A 20,594-nucleotide genomic window follows, 5' to 3' on the forward strand; every position below is an offset into this window, starting at 1 on the left:
ATTTTTTCTCCTTAAGATAGATTCCCAAAAGCAGAAATGCCAGGGAGGGGGTACCTGGGTGGCTCAGTTGGTTGGGCATCCAACTTTGGCTCAGGTCATGATCTTATGGTTTGTGGGTTCGGACCCTGCGTCAGGCTCTGTGTGCTGACGGCTCAGAGCCTGGAGCCTGCTTTGGATTCTGTGTCTCCCTCTCTCTCTGTCCCTCCCCTGCTTGTGTCCTGTCTCTCAAAAATACATGAATGTTAAAAAAAAAATTAAAAAGGAGAAAAAAAAAGACCCGCCGGGGAAAACATCTTTAGGTCTCTTGATACTTTCAGTTACATTAACTTACCTTAACTTAGGTATTTGAATATGCCTATTTCTCCCTAGCAATAAGGACTCTTTCGGAAACACCTAGCTTATTTAATTGGTGAAAAGAATTACATTGTTGCTTTAAAATGTTTCTATCTTAGATTGTTGACAGGGATAAACATTTTTTTTTTTTTTACTACTTATTTGAATTTTTGGAGCATTTGGGAATCCAATTAATTTTTATTTCTTTGCATATTTATATAAGATACTTACAACCGGCGGCAGTCTGTGGGGATACCAACCTTCTGCCTTTGAGAATTTGTTGCTAAGGGCAAGATCGTGTTTCACTATTCTGGTGAAATTTGTGCATGCCTCTCCAGCAGAGGCTGCCAGGGCCCCTGGTCAACGAGTAGTAGGCTGGTCTTGCTTAGAGGGCCAGTGGCATGACTAAAAACTGACATTCATTCATTCATTGATTCACTCATTCTTTATTTACTAAGTTCCACAGTATTGGCCTAGAGTGAATGACGAACAAGTATTTGCTGAAATAATGAGGGACAACCTGGTATGAGCCAAAGATGTGCTCACAGACTTGACAATCTAGTGGGGGAGATAATCAAACAATCATTGAGAAAAATATGTAATTATAAACAGAAATATATATATATAATGAAGAAAAAGTAGTATGCTCTGAGACAGAACCTAACAGGGCACCCAAATGAGGAACGGATTAGGTTTAGGTGACAGGGGACAGGGAGATCACAGGTGGCTTTTCTGAAGATGTGACATTTGAACAGAGACAAAGGGTGAGAAACAGTTAACTGGAGTGGGGGAAAGTGTGTTCCTCACAGAAGAAACAGCCTCTGTAAATGCCCCAAAGCAGGAATAACTGCAGAGAATTGGCTGCCATAATCTCAGTTTTCATGTCACCTGCCCCGTAAGTCGGCGGGAGTATAGAGGAGGGAATGGCAAAGATTTACAACTTGGAAACTAAAGAAAAAAATGAAAGAAATTAACCGAAGTTTTAAAAGGGTTTGCAGCATAGCTCTGGGAAACACTACATTGCCTCCTACTAAGAAATATGCAAACAGAATTTTCTAAAACTAGAACTCTGAACAGTGATACTGACAGGGGCCAGTTGTTTTATGTACAAAATAGTCTTTCCTCAGAGAAGGCCTCATATTTATTTCTAAGCTGCTTCCAGGGCTGCTCCTAACTTAGGAAGATACAGTTCAACAGAAAAATATTAATCACAGAGTGCTAAACAGGATGCAGACTTTTTACCAAAATGCATAAAATCAATCATTTCATTTTGGGACACACTTTTGGCACGGAGGCTGAGCTCTGCCTTGGGAAAAAAAAAGTCATCTCAAAGCTGCCAAGGGAAGCCAGACCACTGAGTGTTCCCAAACACAGGACTCCTAAGCATGTTTGCAACGGACAAAGCGGGCATGGAGCGAGGAGGCCAACGTACTGTTCTCGCGGACCAGGCAGAACTCCCATGCGCTCTGGCTCTCCAAAGTGCTTTCCAGGTCCACGGCGACATTGGGCTCACTCTGCTTCTCCAGGCGGTACTGAGGGCCTGGAAGATCAAAGGGGCAGGAGGAGGGGAGGAAGTCTGAAACAGTGAATTTAATATTGAAAAAAACAGAACAAAACACCCAAATACTGGCAAAAAGCTGATTTAAGCCTTAGGAAAATGCTGGTCAGTCTGAGGGCTCTAGCTATCCAAGAAGGAAGAGTTTGGGTTTTGTTTTTTTTTTTCCCCCCCACAAGGTTCCACACACTTGTCTGTTCTATCATCAGCTCCGTTTTTGCTCGGCTCCCCCCAGAAAGGCAGATGGCTTTTGAGTCAGACTGACCTGGAATCACAACAGGGTTACCTGGTTTCTCAGGTAGGAGGCAGGTAACCTATCCTCCCGGAGCCTCTGTTCCCTAATATGTGATGGGGGCAATGCTTATACCTTAAAGATTACTGTGACGATTACAGATGATTCAGGAAAAATACTTAGTAATGCACCTGCCTCATAGGAAGCACTCCTACAGAAGTACTTATTAATAATCACTATATAATAATGCACAATCAATTAAAAGCAGGGATAAAGTATGTGCAGAATTCTAATATGAGGACAGCCCCAAAATTCAAAAAAATTTTAAAAAGCAGGTGAGGTTAAAAAAATTCTCTGCTTTCAGGGTTACAGTGATAGACAGTGGCTGCTGATTCATGTTTTTGTTGAAACATTCATGAAAACACAAAGACACAGGCTCAATAATACTGAAAACCAGGAATACTAGCCATCCTGTGTCACACAGGGGGTTCTGGCAGATCTTAATAAAACACTGGGCATTTTATACATTTATTCATGTATTTCTTTGTCAAGCCAAATGACAATCTTGTTCTTCTCAGATAACACCTAACGGGTCCAATGATCAGACTCAAAAGACTACTCCTGTTGTTAATGGTTATTGAAAAGATTAGAGGTGTAAGAAACTGTCTTCTTATTTTGACTCTGAAAGGCATGTTTGGTCAGACAGAGGAGGGCTGTAAGAGATCTGAGGAAAGCATCAGAGGCCTTCCGGGGCTCCCGGGCAGAACACATGTTTTTAGATATGTTCTTCAGCTGTTGTCAGCTTGCTGTTATTCACACCCAGTACTTCTCCCTCAGCAATCGAAGGCATTTCGCTCACCTCCTCCGTGTCATTCTCCTCGCCTATGTTCTATGTTCACTGAGAGCACTGCAGTTTCATGGGACAGTCCCTCTTTCCTCTAATTGGTATTTCATCGGCAATTCTCAGAGTTATTACACACGTTCAGTCTTTTTTACACTACAGATAGCTCTTAAACTTTTACTAAGTAAACAATGCTCAAAATACTTATACAACTGTTTATGCAAATACATGCTCAGAAGCCTACATGATTCCTATAAACTCTAATATGCTACATTCAGGTCAACATTATACACCAGTTATATTTTCATTTCAAAAAGATTTAGCAAATAAAGGTATGGAAACACAGGTAATTCCTAGTATTCACTACCTGTCACTTGCCACTGATATCTGTCAATTACCAGGCATGTTTGCTGTTGATTCCTGATGTCACTGGTGGAAGTAATCACAGAAAAATCATGCCCAGCTGAACTTTCAGAAAACTTAGTTGGTGAGAAGATTCCCATCCACCCTCTCCTTTCCCCTCCCTAACACCTACCTTTCACAGCTGTGGGCCTTTCAGCCCACTAGGAAGGGAGTCACTGCTGAACCTAGACAGCTACTTTCTAAGACGCTGGCCTGTCAAACAATCTTGGGCGGCCCCACCCCCAGTACCTCCCAGCAACACAATGGGCAAGACACTGACATCCACCTCTATGGATTTACAGTGAAATCAGGTACACAGTTTAGCTATAATAATTCATTTTTTTTTATGACAGCCGAAATTTGGGAACACTAGATAGAACAACAGGGGACTGATTAAACAAAATATAGTGAAATGCCATAGAGATATTAAAAGTGATGCTGCAAAAATACTTAATTTTATAAAACATGTTTATAATACGCTATTTTATGAAAATGGCAAACTATAACACAATATATGCAGGATGATTGCAATTGTGAAAAAATATATGTAAAGTCACAGAGGGGAAAAAAGACTGCAAAGTTATTTCCAAAATGTGAATAGTGCTGGGGTGGCTCAGCCTGGGTGGCTCAGTCAGTTAAGCTTCTGACTTTGGCTCAGGTCATGATTTCAAGGTTCATGCCTGGAGCCTACTTCAGATTCCATGTATCCCTCTCTCTCTCTGCCCCTCCCCCAGCTCATGCTCTGTCTCTGTCTCTCTCTCTCAAAAATAAATAAACATTAAAAAACGTGAATAGTGGTTGTACTGGATAGTGGGATAATGAGTGTTTTTATTTTTCCTTAGTGTTTTTCTGTATTTTTTACATTTCCTATAATAAAGGCTACTTTTATCATTTAAAATATGTCATATATACTTATAAGTCTTCTGATCTCTTACTACACCATTTTTCTGAGGCTACCATAATCACCACACGTTGTGGCATCTCTAATGGGCCTTTCACATGCGATAATTTAATCAAAACCAGACATTCGTCTGTTTATGTAGCTCGCTATTTTCATCTTAAGTAACCCTGTAACCTAGGCTTGCGTAGTCTGACTCTGAGCCCAGGGTACAGGGGGTTGGGCTTCTGGAGCTGTGTGCCTGACAGCTGGACTGTAAACGAGCCACCCCTTTCCCGATCGCTGGGAGCCAAGGCCTGGGTGCATCAGGGTTATTTCAGGCTGGTCTCCTTTGCACTCTTTTCCTTCTCAGTCTCTGCAGCTGTCTGGGAAACATGATGAGGGAAATTGCGGGGGGAGGGGAGGGCAGGGGGTACTAGGAAAGGTTCCTTGTCCCCAAACATGAGCCCCTGCACCACTCTCAAAGTCATAACTGCCATCATTCAACATGTACTCTCTTGTTTCTTAGGTCTTGCAGATATTTCTATTAAAACAGTTTCTTTCGTGAAAGTAGCTTTAGGACTTTCTCCCTGAAGCCTAATATGATGATGACTCTCACTTACTGAACGGCTATTATATGCCAAGCACTCTCCACATGTTACCTTAGTGTATGCTCACAGCAACTCTAAGAGGCAGATACTATTATCCCCATTTGACAGATTGGGACCCTGAAGGCTGGGACCCTGAAGGTTGGCAGGGTGAAGTAACTTGCCCAAGATCACAAAGGTAGGAAGGAGGACAGGGGAAATAAAACCCAAGGGTCTTAAGCTCTGAAGCCTGTGTGTTTTGAACCTTTCTTTCTCTAGTGAACTATAAATTACTGGCCAATTATAAAGAGGCCATAGTTTATACCATACTATAGATTTTTGTAGATTTGTTGTTTCATTTGGGTTCTGAATCACTTAACTTGTGGTTTTCTATAAATTCAAACTGAAAATGATCTGAAATAATTTATTTTAATGAAATCCATACATACTAAATATCCTGTCCAATGGCTGTATCCTGGGTCCTTATGAAGACAGGATCACCTTATTTTTCCATCCATCCAGGAAGACTCTCTCCTTCCATCTTTCCTTAAGAATATGCCTATGTGTGCCCAGTTTTGTCAGTAACTGAAATTCTGAGCGTCATCTTCTGCCCTGGGTACTCCCTCCACTCTTCCATAAAAGCTAAAGACCAACTTGGAAACCTATTTATGAACTTAGCAAAAGACTGATAGGTCTTGACTTTAGGGAAAGCAGGGTGGTTAAGCTCTGGATGAGACTTGAGATCAAAACCCAAATGGAAAATTGCCTCTTACAACTATCAACTTCTCTCCTAATTCTTGCCTGAACAGTGGAGAAGACCCCTCACATGGAAAGCCTGTCATATACACTTTCCCCTGAAAAGGCCAGACTGATAACTTCAAGCCGTATGTGTAACGAGAGGCAGGGTGTGTATGAGAAGCAACTTAAGCCGGTGGCTAAGGGTATGGGCTTGGGGCCAGATTGCCTTGGTCTAGTCCTGGCTGAGCAGCTTAGCTGTATGACTCTGGGGCAATTCAACCTCGCTCAGTTTATTCATCTGTACGACGGGGAAGATAATAATACCTCATGGGCCTATCTGAGGATTTAATGAGTTAATAGTTGTAAAGCAGAGCAGTGTTGGATACGTGAATAGTGCTACCTAGTGTCAATTGTCATCCACATCCTCAACACAGGACTGTACCAAAACTAAGAGATCATAACATTAACAGGGCCTACTATGTGCCACGTACTCTACCAGACCTTTTATAGAGATCGCCTGATTTGTCACCCTAGGATGTAAAGAATATGAATTCCATTTTATACGGGAAGAAACTGGGGCTTACAAAGGCTAAATAACTGGCTCAAGGTCCCAGAGGAAGTGGTGGGATTAGGATTCATAGCCAGGGCTGCACTCTGCAACATGTATGAACCACATCGCCTCCCTCATAACGAGTTTTTAATAAAAGTCTGGTAATGATAATCAAGATTATGACAACCCAGACCTACTACATCTATCAACTTACAGTTTCTATCAAATGCTTAATTTTCAGGCAGCTGACATGGGAGAAAAGAGAAAACAGCAGCCAAAACCATTTTAAAAAGACAAGCTGTGAGGTCAGTTTCTATTAATAAATTTTTGCTAAGGAAATGATTTTATGAAATATAAAAGTCTCTTTCACAAGGTACAGGACATAGCTCTCAAGGCAACATCCACCTTTGCAAAGAGGCTTTAAGATGTCACAGCTGCGCATGAAGCCACATGCCTTCTACTTCACAGTCGATGTGGACACAAAAGGAAGATTCCGCAAAGCAGTTACTATGCAGCGACAAGGAAGCCTGCTTGGGCATTCCAATGATGTATTTACTGCAGTAACACCATGTCACTGGACAGTCTAGGAACAAAATACTGCTCTGGGCACTTTGGGAGGGTTCCAAGTTATAATACCCAGGCAGGATTTTGATGGGATTTTGTAAACCTGAGGCAAACATCTCAGCACATAAGTTTCAAAGAAAATCTGTAGTATCTGTTGGACGGTGGATACATACATGGTCAGTCCAGCTTCCTCTATCCCTTCAATCCTTGGCTGAAACATAAAAGGTTTTAGCACACAATTCCTCAACAGCTGAGAGCCAGCTGAGAGTTGAAATTCAACGGGAGGCAAGTGTAGAAGCCCCACGAGAGAGACCATAGCCTCAACCATTCTGCATCTTATTTCTAAAGAAATAAGGGGAGAAACTTCCTTCAGACCTCTCGGTAAAAGCTGCACTTTCTTGGGGCAACTGGCTTGCTCTTTTGTATCTTTAGACAGTTTAACACAAATCCTGTCACTAACTGATAGCGTCCCTTTCTCCTTTGCCCGTTAGGAAGCTCAGCATTAAACATGTGACCCAACTGTGCTGACTGGGCACGCATTTCCAGGACAATGAACCCTCTGGATCTTTATTTTCCTTTTCCTTTCATGTAGTTGTTCAATACATGTATCTTTATCCTATTGTAAGGGTGTATATGTTCCAAATGCTCTTTGGATTGAAGTCATAAATAAATGAATGAACCTATCGTTATTATTGCTGAGCATCAGAACAAGTTTGAGGGTCTGAAGAAACCTGTCTGGAGAAAAATGAGGAAGTCGAAGGTGGAATACTTCTGCGGATGTGCCTTCATGTCAATTATTTTTCATTCACCAGCTTCAAGAGCTGCTTTAATCTGAAAGAGCTTCTTGTAGCCAGAAAAAGATGAAGTATGAGCCAGTGAGAGGAAACGCTGGATTCTGAGCAGGAAACTCCAGGTGCTTGCACCCTCTCAGGGAGTAACACAACCAGATATGCATTCTGGGGAAGTTACTTGATCTCTGTGTATTTTCTCATGTGTAAAATGAGGATAAAAGAACTTCCTCAGAAGCTGCTGTGAGGATTAGAAGAGACGATCTCTTGACTCCTTAGCACAGTGCTCAGTGCTGGCGGCTGTTCCTGCTAGCACAGGCTGGAACAGAGATGGCTGTGGGAGGTGCAAGTATACCCCCTAGGCCAAGAGTCCCAACAGGCTAACAGCCCTATTAAGGGACGATACATGGTGGCGGGGAATGCTGCGTCAAAGCAGATGTCATATCCTTTCTCATGTGTGTCCCAGGCAGGGGTGTAGGGTGGGAGAGGGTACGTATCTGTTTAAACAGGTTTGCTTTTAAGCTACAAGATGAGAGACTTGTTTGGCAGCCAGGATTCCTAAGGTTCCCTAGGCTTAGGTTCTACAAAAATAGTCTAAAAATGATGAGTAAAGGTCACAGAGCTGAGCATGGCAGCACAGGTATCAAAGGAGAGGCGAAGTTACGATGCCAACCGCATGTCCATAGAACAAACATATTCTAAGCATCAACAATGTCCCAGCCACAGACGTGAATAATTAGTGATTCCTGCCTTCAGGCAGGCTGGGGGAGGTGGCAAGACCCAGGAGCAGCTATTATCCAAAGAGCCCAATCAGTGCTCCCCTTCAGGCAGGGACCGGCAAGGTGCTGTGGAAACAGAGAAGAGGGAAGCACCGAACTTCCACTTCCCCAAGACGGAAACATCTGAGCAGAGTCTTGAAGGAGGACTCAGAGCCAGATGACCCAGGGGAAACAGCGCATTTCTACAGAGGGAATACCACGTCCAAAAGCAAGGAGGGACTGAAGAGCCCACACGGACTGAGGGAAATTCAGTGTGGACAAGGCCTAGGCTCGTGTTGGGGTGCGGGGGGAAGTGGGTTGGCAGGCTTGGCCCAGACTGTCAGTCAAGATTTGGATTCTCTGTTATAAGCAACAGATGCTACCAGAGCAGGGAAGTGACATAATCAGCTTTACACTGTGGTAAGATTCTTCCGGTGACACTGTGGGTAATGGGCTGGAGGAGACTGGTGGCAGGGAGGTCCATTCGAGGCAAACTGTGCCAAGCCTTGCCTGCTCTACGGCAGGGGCTGGCTGAATCCCGAGTTCCTCACTGAGCCAAAGCCACCCCTGACAAGCTGACGCTGTCAATATCAGAGCCCAGACCCAACATCAGCTATTCTAAAATATCTGCATTTAGTGTCAGTGCCATCACTTACAACTCTTCCTCTAGGGGAGACTATAATCATTTTCTGCTTGATCTTAATGTAAGCACTGAATTATATTCAAGTGATAGCCACTGTAGCTTATACCCCCTCTGAGGCTCAGATTGGATAATTTGGAATTTAAATAATAAAAAAGGAACAAGCTGACATGACAATAAGGTCACACTTTAGCCTCTTCTGAGCCAATACACAATTTGCTCTCAGTGAAACAGCCGAATATAATCAAATTAAATACAATTCCTATTACAAAAGAAGAAAGACCAAGGCTGTTCCAATAAACCAATTCTCCTGCCTAGTTAAACTGCAAAACCTTCAGGAAAGGTTTTGAAAGCATGACCCATCAGTTCTAATTTTTAAAACTTATCCTTTCAGTCAAGACTAGAAAAAGGCCCATTCCAACTTTTATCTTTACTACAAAGTGCTGTTATCTTGGCCTGATGTCAGGAGCTCTATCTCTCTTTCTGCTGACAAGCAGAGACGAGAAAGATAAGATTGGAAACGAATCTCACTTCTCTGAGTAAATAAATAATCAATACTCATCTAAATGTAAATGAGAAGGGAGCCCCCTCTGATAACAGCACTCTTATCAGAGAGCCAATTTTCTTCAGACATTTGGCCTCAACCAAATCACCATCATTCAGCCCCAGCCTAATGGCAAAAAATCGTAACTAAATTGAACCGATCACCAGAGATCAACTAAGTTCGGCCCTGGCCACTTCAGGTTCAAATGTTTGGGAATGCAATTTTGCCCCCATTAACTTTCAATAGCAATGAAGAACAGACTGGTCAAGGGGCCAGTCTGTGCAATAAACAAACCCCAGTAAGGGGGCCAGCCGGCGGATGAGGAGGAGTGGGCTTAAGTGTTTAAACAAGGCCATAACTGTGGCAAACCCCTAAACTGTGCAGGGAAGGTCACTCCTGCGGGGTGGGTAGAGGGTACTCTTTCCTATCCTCACAGGCTTGGCTGAAATTGAGAAGACATTTAATATGCCTGATGATGATGGTTAAAGTTTATTAAAACAGATGTAAATAAAGGAAAAAAAAAAGAGATATTAAAAAGCTACAGTAGTTAAAAATAACCTAACGTTCAAATGATCAATTTCCTCCAAGTAATTTGTATCAGACTTACATCTGACCCAGCAGTGCCGCACTGACCTGATTTTACTGAAATAAGACGCCGTCTACAAGACAAATCACTTTAAAACCACTGCACTGGGGTTTCCATTTCTTTGCTGCAAGACTCAATTCACTGCTGATGAGAGTATTGGGGAAATTATGACCATTATTGATAGGACAGCAAAACCACTTTTACACAGTAGTCTTCAAGTTGACAGAAAGCTTGTACTGGACCATTAATGAAGGTGTCAGCTAGAATCAGAAATTAAAGACAAAGGCTGGAAAGGCCTAATTTTTAGAGCATGTTAAGGACACCGGACAACCAGAAAAAGCAGACCTTCATTCTCTGAAGAGTCACAGGCCCTAAACAAGGACCAGCTGAGAAGCAGGCTGCTCTGCCTGCAATTAGGAAAGGAAATGCCTTTTTTTTTTTCTTCTGCCTGACTGTGGAGTTCTTAGAGCATAGTTTCTCAACACTATCTGCTCCAGAATCTTCGTTAGCCAAAGGAGGCCATGACTGTGTAAGACAGAACTACTTTTGAGGAGTTTTAACCAGTTTTACCATCTCTGCTCCTGCTGAGTATCTAATCCTAGCAGGTGGACATGTGGCGGTTAGACAATGGTTTTGGAGTCAGAAAGACCTTGATTAAAATATTGGCTTTTTTACAAGCCATGTGACACTGGGCACATTAGCTGATCTAAACCTTTGTGGGGTAACTGCAAAGATTGTGTAACACAGTGCCTACGACGTAATAAGCACTCAATAAATGTTGGTGGTTGTACTGCTTTGCAAATTTAATAAAATCATCAATTTACCCTTTTTTTTAAATACAACAGTAAGCGACACTGAGGACTCCTGGCCCTTAACAAAGCACTTTACATGCATTAGCACTCTGAATCATAAAACTCTATGAGGGAGGCCCCATTATCGTCCTCCTTTTACAGAGGAGAAAAAAAATGTGGAGTGGTTAAGTCATGTGCCCACAGCGTGTCCAGGACAAGAATCCAGGTGTGTGATTCCAGAGCCCGTGCTCTTAACCACACTACCACACTGTATTCCACATAGAGCGTACTAGAATCTTCTTGATTTGGGGGTTGAAAAAAAGACTTGTAAGGTTGAGATGATTTATTGGTTCAGAAAGGAGTAAAGCTGTTGGGTGGGAAACTAGGTGGGAAGACAGAGAGCAGTTGGGTCTTATGGGGGTCAAAACTGGAGGCTCCCCCAGCCCGCATAGCAGGCATCTATCCAACGAGCACTCAGAGTGAACACCAGCTGCTTGCCCTGAGTTTTTTGGGGTGGAGGGGACCTTTCTCTAAGTTAAATGATTTACAGAGTTACTGCCTCAATCCACAGTTCTGAAAGTATGATTTCTTTAGGGTTTAACTATACCCATTTCTAGTCTTGTTACAACTTTTTTATTGCGATAGAAAACATTTACTGGAAATATGTTACTGCTATTACCAGGTCATAAAATAAAAAGAAAAATAGTTTATGTATTGCCATCATTTCCAATCATCAATCAGAAAGTGCCAAGAGGAGGAAAGGAAAGGGCGTACAGCCGAGATTTCCTTCTTTGTGTAGGAGAAAATGCAGGAGCATCATAATTCTTTAGAACAAATTTCTTCTTGAACACCCAGCCTCACAGATGGGCTCCCGGGAGGAGTAGGGAGGCACACCTTTTGGCATCTCCCCTCCTCTCTGCAGCCCTGCCCGAATCCCTGTCAGAATCGAGGGCTCTTTCCTTGGGGCCTTGCTTCTCCGGGTGTATGGAGCATGCTGGATTAGAAGCATTTCTGCCTATTTGTCATTGTTTACCCCCCCCCACTCCTGCAAATCTTTGAAGATGAGGGTGAAGGGGCTTTTTAATAAAACCAACTCTATTTCCAAGAGCTCCAGCACAGCAACAGGCTCTCTGGTGGTGCTCAATAATCTTTGTTCAATAGAATGACTTCAACAAGGTGGCGTTTAAAATTGAACAACCTTGACTCTTGACCCAACAAAGGAATCTATCCTGAGGAGCATTACTCCAAGTACACAATGATATATGTTCAAAGATGTTCACTGCAGCACTGTTGTAAAATCAAAAATTGCACACAGCCTAAATATTCTCCAGCAGGAAATGATTAAATAAATTACAGTATATCTGTACACTGGGATGTTATGTACCTGAGGAAAAAAATAAACTAAGTTAATAAGACACGGGAAGATTTCCATGATACATTATTAAATTAAAAAAGATAGAGAATGTACAGAGTATGCACCATATTAATAAAATAAAACTCTAGCTATTATGTAAGTGCATTTATATGTGTGTGTGAAGCGTTGTTGTTGAAAATACACACCCACACACAATCTGGAAAGATATCAGCCAGATTGTTCTCACAGTTACTCAGTTAACCAGAATCACCTTTGTGTGTAGGATGGGGTGGTAGCAAAGACAAAGGCTTTTGCTTTTTTACTTTATGGATTTCTATCTTGTTTCGATTTTTGACATGCATTGGTATCACTTCTGTCATTAAAAATCCAATTAAAAAAAATGAGGTTAAATAATTTTAGAGGTGATTCCAGCTAGGATCGCTATGGACTCTGGCCTCTGGAGCCTCCTCTCATCATCTCTGGCTCCTCACAGATTATGGGGGCTCAGGGGCTACTGGAGAGACATGTAAGCAGCTGGGGGGCCAGGAACTAAAATGGCACAGAGCGTTTTCACGGGTTCCCATGGTCCAGAGTCAGGCCACAGGGGGGACCACAGAGCTATCTAGAGCTGCCCAAAGGAGCTGGGCAGGAAAGGTGAAAATCACTGGAATACCTGAGGCCAGGCTGTTCACAAAGAGAGGCCATGACTGCAGACCAAGGGTCAGACTGCCCATGTGCTTCTCTTATCACCACAGGCTAGACAACTATGCCTGCCCTGTCTGCCTCCTGGATTCTAGATGGGCTGTGGAAAGCAACGGGCGACTCCCCACTGTCTCCGTCTGGCCTATTCAGCCTCCTTCTGGGATTGTCCTGATGCCTCCACTCAGGCTTTGAGACAAGAGACGGTGTGATAGGGGTCTATCCCTGCACCTTGGAAGGACAGGAAGAAGGTGTGGATTTGATCCCTGCCCTAAACTCAGTAGTTCGAGTGTGTGTGTGTGTTCTAGGGAGCGCCCTGCAGTGCCCGCTGACCTCCTTATCAGCCAGACTGCTTGGGTTCGAATTCCCAGTCCCACCACTTACTAGCTATGTGACCCTGGGCAAGTTACTTAAACTGTCTATGCCTTGCTTTCCCACCTGTAAAAGAGGAATAATAACAGTATCTCCCTCTTAGAGTTGTTCCAAGGACTCCATAGATCACAAGTCTGGGTTTCTGCTTCTGCTTTCCAGACTTCACTGGGCGGGGAGTGGGGTATGATTCTTCAGCAGAGGCTGGAACCTCTAAAGGTCTGCCACACTGATGGCAGATCTGATCGCCTCTCAACTCCCACCTAATGACACAATAATCCAGAAATATCCCCCAAACCATGCAGTTTCAACCCCCTGTGCTCTGCTCATCATAGTCCCTCTGTCTGAAGTCATCTTCCTGTTTCTTCATGTCTCTGGTGCTCGCTCCCTCCTACTCAGCAAGTCCAAAGTGCCTAAGTGCCACTGCCTCTGGACTGCTCTGTGTGACCCAGCTAAACAGATCTCTGGCTGGACCTGGCTCTTGTGCTAACTGTATGCAAACTGAGGTTGGAGTGCACATTTCAGTATCTCTGCATTCCCGGGACAGTCACAGCAAAAGGTGTATTTCAGTGTATATTTCGGTGACTAAGTGGGAACACAGCTTGCTTGGCTACCACCTTGACTACCTACCTCCTCCTCCAAAGCAGACTGGGAGGTCCACCTCCAACTGATTCCATGTGTCCCCACTGCTTCGATAATCACAAGACAGCTCCATCTCTGGGTTGGGGTTGGTTGGGCTTCCTGGGGATGGGCGGGGCTGGTGTAGATCGGTGCTGTTTTGGGCACTGGCTGGAGAATGGAAGACCACCACTGTCAGGGGCCAATCCTGCCTCCCCATCAGCTCAGTTCCCTCAGCCAGGCCTCTCTTCTCTCCCCACAGCAACCTGCCCCACTGAGCTTCCTGCCAGTGATCTCTGAACTACAACACACAGGCCCGGGAATCCACTCAACGTCAGAACGAGAAGAGGTACGGCATGGACAAGCCAAAACTTGGAGAAGGCTGGAAGCCACTGGACAGGAGCCTCTTCCACACCACCCCAGGCAGAGAGAGTGCTGAAGGGGCAGAGGAATGCTCACAGTCCCTATCCTGCTCCTATCCAGCTGGCATGAATGCACTTCCCTTTGGAGAAAGGAGGCCTGATATTACTTTTAAAAGAGAAACATTTTTTCCCTTCCTTTAAATCCAGATATCACTTGTTAGAGAGGATGGAAACCTTTAACACTGTCCCTTAGCATCCAATTTTTCAATCTAATCTGTTTCTCTTAACTTGAGTCACTGTGACATTACCAAATTTTACGTACAGTTATCTGCTACTCTGTAAAGAAATACAGATGGTTTTTGTGGAAATAAACAGTCATTTATTTTAAACAATTGTAAAATAGTTTATGGAAACCAGTGGGGTAATGCATTCAAATAAATGCCAAAACTGGTTGATGGGGAGCCAGGGTGCTAAATCACACTGCTGAGGAATTCAGCTGTGGGGAGCAGATAGTAAATCCAGAGTGACAGAATTTCCCGTGATGGCAAAGGTTTCTGACATCCAGTCCAGTACTCAAAAACCACAGCAGTTCAAACCCATTTTCCTTAACACAGCCTTGACAGCCAGCAAAATTAGTGAATTTAGTCACAAACACCTAAGGACAAAAACAATAGAAACAACCAGAAGGAGACTTTGTCTGTAGCCTTTTCTGAGCTATATAAAAGTGGTGACTCCAGCCTAAGTCAATGGAGAGAGGGCTTAGGGCCAACTGTTTTCAATCATCAGACTTTGTTACGATCCAGTGGAATCTGAAGACTTCTATTCAAATCTGCTTATGGCAGAGACTGGCTTGGGTAAACCACGTCCTCTCTGAACCTCAGTCTCCTCCCCTGAAAATGGAGATAATAGTTGTATATACTAGACAGGCTACTGAACAGATTCCAGGTACCAGGAATGACAGCATTTTATAAACAGCTGGGGGCCAGTGACCCTGGTGGAAGGGGTTCTAACCCTGGGCGGGACAAAAGGCTGCAGGGCCTCTTAGGGACATCCACCAACTCTCCAAGGAAGTACTGCTGACAATAAGTGACTCAGGCCTGTCTTTGCAGGAATGAAGAGAACTCCAAGCACCTATTTGATTCTAATTGTACAGGATAATCAACTACAAACTCATGAACCTTCTCTACTCAAACCAGCTCTTTTTCCTTGTAACTCGGTTTCCAATGATGACACCACAAGTCTCCAATGGATTATCTCAGTTGTTCATCAAACATTTACTGAACCTACCGTGTGCCAAGTCCTGGGCTATGCACTACAGATGCAGAGATCATGAAGGTTGATTCTGGCCTCTAAGGATTCAGAGTCGTGAATGAGGAGGCACTCGCAAGTCTGGAATACTTCTTACACAGCCTTCCTCCTTGTTGACGTGAAGTCAACTCCCAAGTTCCACAGACTCTACCCACTTAACACATCTCCTCTGCACTGCTTATCGTCCAGCCCTCAGTAATGGTTTCCCAACTCATCTCCTGGCCTCCAGCTATCCATTCTTCCTCCAATTGTCAGAGGGGGATCTCTGGAGTCCAACTCTTAAGGCTATCACTTTTATGCTTAAAATCCTCTCACAACTTCCTTACCCTACTCTCCAGACCTTCTATTCATCCTAATTTCTTGCCCATCTATGTCCTCTATGAGCCAGCAGAACTGGTCTCCTTCCTGTTCAGTGCATAGTATCATGGCTCTCTTCATCCACACCGCCTGCTAGCAGTCTGTCAAACCACATCCCTTTTATGGTCATTCCCTAAGTCTTATCTGGCCTCCACAACTCTTTGCATATGCTTTTCTCTGACTGAGTCCTATAACAACATCAGGCCCTGACAAGACTCCCAGAATGGCCCACTTTCTTTTCCCACAATAGGGAAAACTGCATCACCTAACATTCCTCTCGCTGCAGGCTCGGCTCTAAGGCAAGAGGATTTCTGCACTTTGAGGCCAACCCAAACAAGATTTCCTTCCTTGAAATCTGATCTTGACCTTAACGTCTCATTCAGGTAACTGCCCTTGCCCCCAGCCCAGTCCTGCCCAGAACCCTGCCCTGGGTCTAGTACCCTGCTAGGTCCTCAGTGTGCCTCTCAGGAAACTGGGCCTGTTCTTGATGTCGCCTACTGCCTGGATCTCTTTGTATACAAGTCACACATTTAATTTATCTGAATTCACCTGTACTTGTTTGGTAAAAAATGAGGAAAAAGAGAGAGTGAGGAATGACCAAGAGAACAATTTAAATAGTTTGGAGAATCCCACTTACCATGTCTTCCTGGTGATTCAATAAACCACAAGAAGGTGAATGGGAGGTGGGAGCCTTAGTCATCGCTGCAACTACAGAGCTTGGTAAACGTCTGATGAATGACTTACTGAATTAATTGGGTGGATGCCGGTGTCTGTTGCGTAGCTCCTCTTATAGTGTGAGCATCTTTCTGTGCCAAGTTTGATTTTAGCATTTAAAGATATGTATTTTTAGTTTTCATTGGTTCTCATGCTAGAAAAACAAAAGCTCGCTGCGTTGGAGTTAATGAGAAAACCTACAGTGTGCTGGCCTCTCACAGGCATTTTTAAAGGGATTTTTTTTTCCAGAGGTAATCTTGACAATAGGAGTTTTGCTCACCTGTTGCCTTTGTGACCTGACCCTGCACAGGACACGGCTCTTTGTGATGCCGAGCATCATCTGTTTCCCTGGTCCTTGCTGCCACGACCTGCCGTTCCCCCTCATTCCTTGTGGTCCTCAGGGATCAACTGCCCATCTGCCCTGCTCCCTGCTTTGGGGGATCAGGCCCTTCAGATGTCATCTCCGCCTGCTAACTCGGCTCCCCTCTGCCTGCCCATCTTCCTTCTAACCACAACTGTCCCAGTTAGCACTGCATTTCAGGACTCAGTAAGCACTTTTCTTATTGCCAGTACCCTGTCTGGCCCCATAATAGCCATTTGGGCTCTTGCTTACTTTCCACTGGACTGGTAGGACCTTAATGGCACGGTTCAAATCCCAGCTCCACTAAGCTTTAAGACCTTGGGAAATTACCTAAGTGCTCTAAGCACATTGTTTCTTTATCTCTAAGTTGGGGATGATGATCATTTCTAAAGCATGAAGTTGTTATATGGGTTAAATGAGATAATAACACATGTAAAGCACTTAGTCTGGCACATGGTAAGTGCTCAATAAATGGCAACTTCTTAATACTATATCAACACAATTTTACACATTTCACCATGTTCAACTATGAATCTATCAAGCCAGTAAGAAGCTGAATTATAGATCCTGTTTTACTTTAAACCAGCTGTGACTTATAACCTAAGATGCTAAAGTATGCTTCTCCTTGTGCTAAACACACGAAACAAAAAGGTAAAAGCAATGGAAAGAAAAGGCAGCAGAGGAGGTAGAGGAGTCGTGGCTGCCAGCCATCTTCCTTCCTGGGAGCTTTCCTTCTTGTTACATCTATTATCTGGGAGCTGGGCTGCCCTGCTGGCTTTCCATTTGCCTTGCTAATAACAGTAAATCCAGCAGCTTCCACTGCAGCTCCTGTCTCCTTCAGCTGACTCTGAGGCCAATCAGCATTTCCTCTCTCCTAATGTCAGATGTTCCCTGGGAAGTCCTGCTGAAGAGGAAATTTATGACAAAAGTTTCTCCAGCTTTTAACCCTTCTGCATATCCAGCCCCAGATGCAGAGTGCTCCAGAGGAATGCCAGGTCACTCTTACATGTGCATACCTATGTTCTCACTGATGCTTTGCTGCTCTGACAAGGGGCCTCAGACCCCTGGAAAAGCTCAAATGAGCAGCTGGGCAGACAGATGCACACATTCTGGGCCGTACGTAATGTAGACTAAATCTGAGCTGGGTCCCTTCGCGGCTAGGGTCTCTGTTGAATCATGACTCAAAGCAGTCACACTCATAAAAAACAAAGTGTTAGATCACAAAACGGTGAGTATGACTGGGTCTCATAACAATGAAATTGAAGGGAGGGGGCAGGACTACCATTTAGTAATAAAATGGTAATAGCTAAGTGTTTGGTGTTTCACCTGGATTTCTATTTAATTCTCACAACAATGCCATAAAGAAGATAGTATTATTCTCATTTATAGACGAGGAAAATGAAGTTCAAACAGGGAAAGAAACTCATCAAAGAGCTAGAAAGAGTGTAACAGGAACAAGAGCAGAGCCGGGGAGATGGTTCTTCAACTCAGGGATTAAGCTCTCCCACAGTTACAACTACCAACCAGTAGTCTGTGATCTAGTTGTGGTTTTATTTTACTGAAGAGCAAAACAAAGCAAGCAACTCAGAGAGGGCGAATGACTGGACCAAGGTCACCTAGCTGGTAGTGGCGGGGCCAACTTTAAGCCAACAGAGGGAGTATGGTCTTCTGATTCACAACAGCAGCCCCTGAAATAAACCCTCCAAGGGGTGCAGAAGATGAGACAGCACAGATTCAGGCTTTCCAGAGACAAGGGGGTGGCGCTCCACATCTCTCCAGCCAGAGAGAGAACAATGGCTGTCCACCAAGGTGCAGGTTCTCTGGCAAGGGCAGCAGTGGTGCGGCAGCCACCGCCAGGCCCTTACGGACCTTATGTTCTTGGCACAGAGGGGTCTCATCAGAGGGTTTTTATGTTAACTAAACTTGAGTCTTTGGAGATGGCTACATTCTAGCTCGAGAGGTTTTTCTGTGACCTCCTCTCCACCTTTCCATAGAAGTTAGATGATATATACTTAACCAGATTAGTAGATTCAGTAAACGAACTTTTGTCCCAATTTGGAAAAAAGAAAAAAAAAAAAAAAAGAATGTCAAAATGTACATGTGACAGCTGTTTGGAACTCTAATGTTATGGAAAAGCAGCTGTTTTCATTTATATTTGAGATATTAGTCATTCTTAGAATGGGACAGGAGTACTCAGCTAATAGCCTGTGCTTTAACCTACGGAAAATACAGGTCACAGAGACAAGATGTTGGCAAAATCACAATATAATGGTTATACTCATATAACATTTTGGTTTTGAAAGGTTTGGAGATGTTTGTAATGGGAAGCAACTATTTAATAACAGTGTTCTCACAGAAAACTGACATCCAACACAATAAAATGGATTGTGGCTTTTAAGAGAAAGGAAGTTACCAAATGAAGCAAGTCCATGTAAGCAAGGGAAAGAAAGAAATCTTTCTCAGCTCTAGATTTTGAAAATAAGCAGTCTTCTTTTTATAAATTAAAAAAAATTTTTACTTTTACCAAAGGAACACGTAGAGTTGACCTTTGACCAACGCCAGGGTTAGGGGCGCTAATCCCCACACAGCCGAAAATCTACATATAACTTTTTGACTCTCCAAACACTCTACTAATAGCCTACCGTTCACTGGAAGCCTTACCAATAACATAAACAGTCGATTAACACATATTTTGTATGGTGTATGTATCACATACTGTATTCTTACAATATAGCAAGCTAAAGAAGATGCTAATAACAAGGAAAATACATTTACAGTACAGTACAGTAAAAAAATCCACACGAGTGGATCCATGCGCTTCAAACCCATGTTGGTCAAGGATCACCGGTACATACAGTTTTAAAAGTAAATCATACCACAGTCCTATAATGAAAAAGTTGATTCCCTGCACATCCCTGAATCCGTTCTTACAGGAAATGACCTTAAAAAGTTTTTGCTATTTCTCCTTGTATTCATCTTCCTATTTTTTATTAGCATTCTCGCTCAGCTGTTTTAAAAATGATCATAAGTATCAGAGAGTATGTATTAACTTCTGCTACGGAAGATGAGGAATTAGCGCGTGCTCCATCTTTCACGCATCCACACCCTGCTTTTGGAAAGTGAATTTGCTTTAATTTTCTTTTTCTGTAGTACAGTGTATGCAATAGCTTCTTCCTGTTGGGCACCCTTACTTGATTATCAATGCTTAAAATGTCTGTTTTTGCGATATTCCACTGGCTCCCCAAGGACTCATTAGAGATTCAGGTCATTAAGGGAACCTGGGAGGCAACACTAATTTCAACTGATGTGCATTGCGTCTCATTTCTAAGACATTTACATTTTCATTCGATGATTTAATTCTTGGAGGAAGTTTGATCTCCAATAATCAAAGTGCAATGAATCTATTCTTGACTAGAAAGTGGGTGGCCCTGGGCCTGGGCCGGCAGGGAGTGAAGCAGCTGTGGGCTGCAGATCGGCTTTCATTGCTTCTCCTTAGCTCGTTCCACAAAACATGCTGGTCACCAACTCCAGGCCAGCTACAGTGGTGGCAAACACAAAGGAACCTGTTCTCCACAAAGCACTCTCATTTCACTCAAATGAAAGCTCAATCGCCCCATTCCAAAGGAAAATGGAGGGTTCTCGTCCCTTTACTTGGTAAGGTACTCA

The 20,594-nt window shown here is 43.5% G+C and overlaps 1 protein-coding gene across 6 annotated transcripts in view; it reads right to left on the minus strand.

Annotated features, from left to right (window-relative positions):
- The window catches only part of MAPKAP1 (MAPK associated protein 1), a 245,077-nt gene that overhangs the window by 62,140 nt on the left and 162,343 nt on the right, over nucleotides 1–20,594 (minus strand). For 4 of the 6 annotated variants that reach the window (XM_040482325.1, XM_040482323.1, XM_040482329.1 and 1 more), the window contains 2 exons: nucleotides 13,839–13,997; nucleotides 1,766–1,873 (listed from right to left, as the gene is read on the minus strand). The exons of 1 other annotated variant lie outside the window; for it this stretch is intronic. In XM_040482325.1, the coding sequence (XP_040338259.1) occupies nucleotides 1,766–1,873; nucleotides 13,839–13,997 (267 nt within the window). The remainder of the gene's footprint in view (nucleotides 1–1,765; nucleotides 1,874–13,838; nucleotides 13,998–20,594) is intronic. One more of the 6 variants, XM_040482326.1, reaches the window with a different exon arrangement.

Source organism: Herpailurus yagouaroundi, unplaced genomic scaffold, assembly GCF_014898765.1.
Source record: "Herpailurus yagouaroundi ecotype Mexico unplaced genomic scaffold, PumYag 160, whole genome shotgun sequence".
In the NCBI taxonomy this organism is placed as follows: Eukaryota; Metazoa; Chordata; class Mammalia; order Carnivora; family Felidae; genus Herpailurus; species Herpailurus yagouaroundi.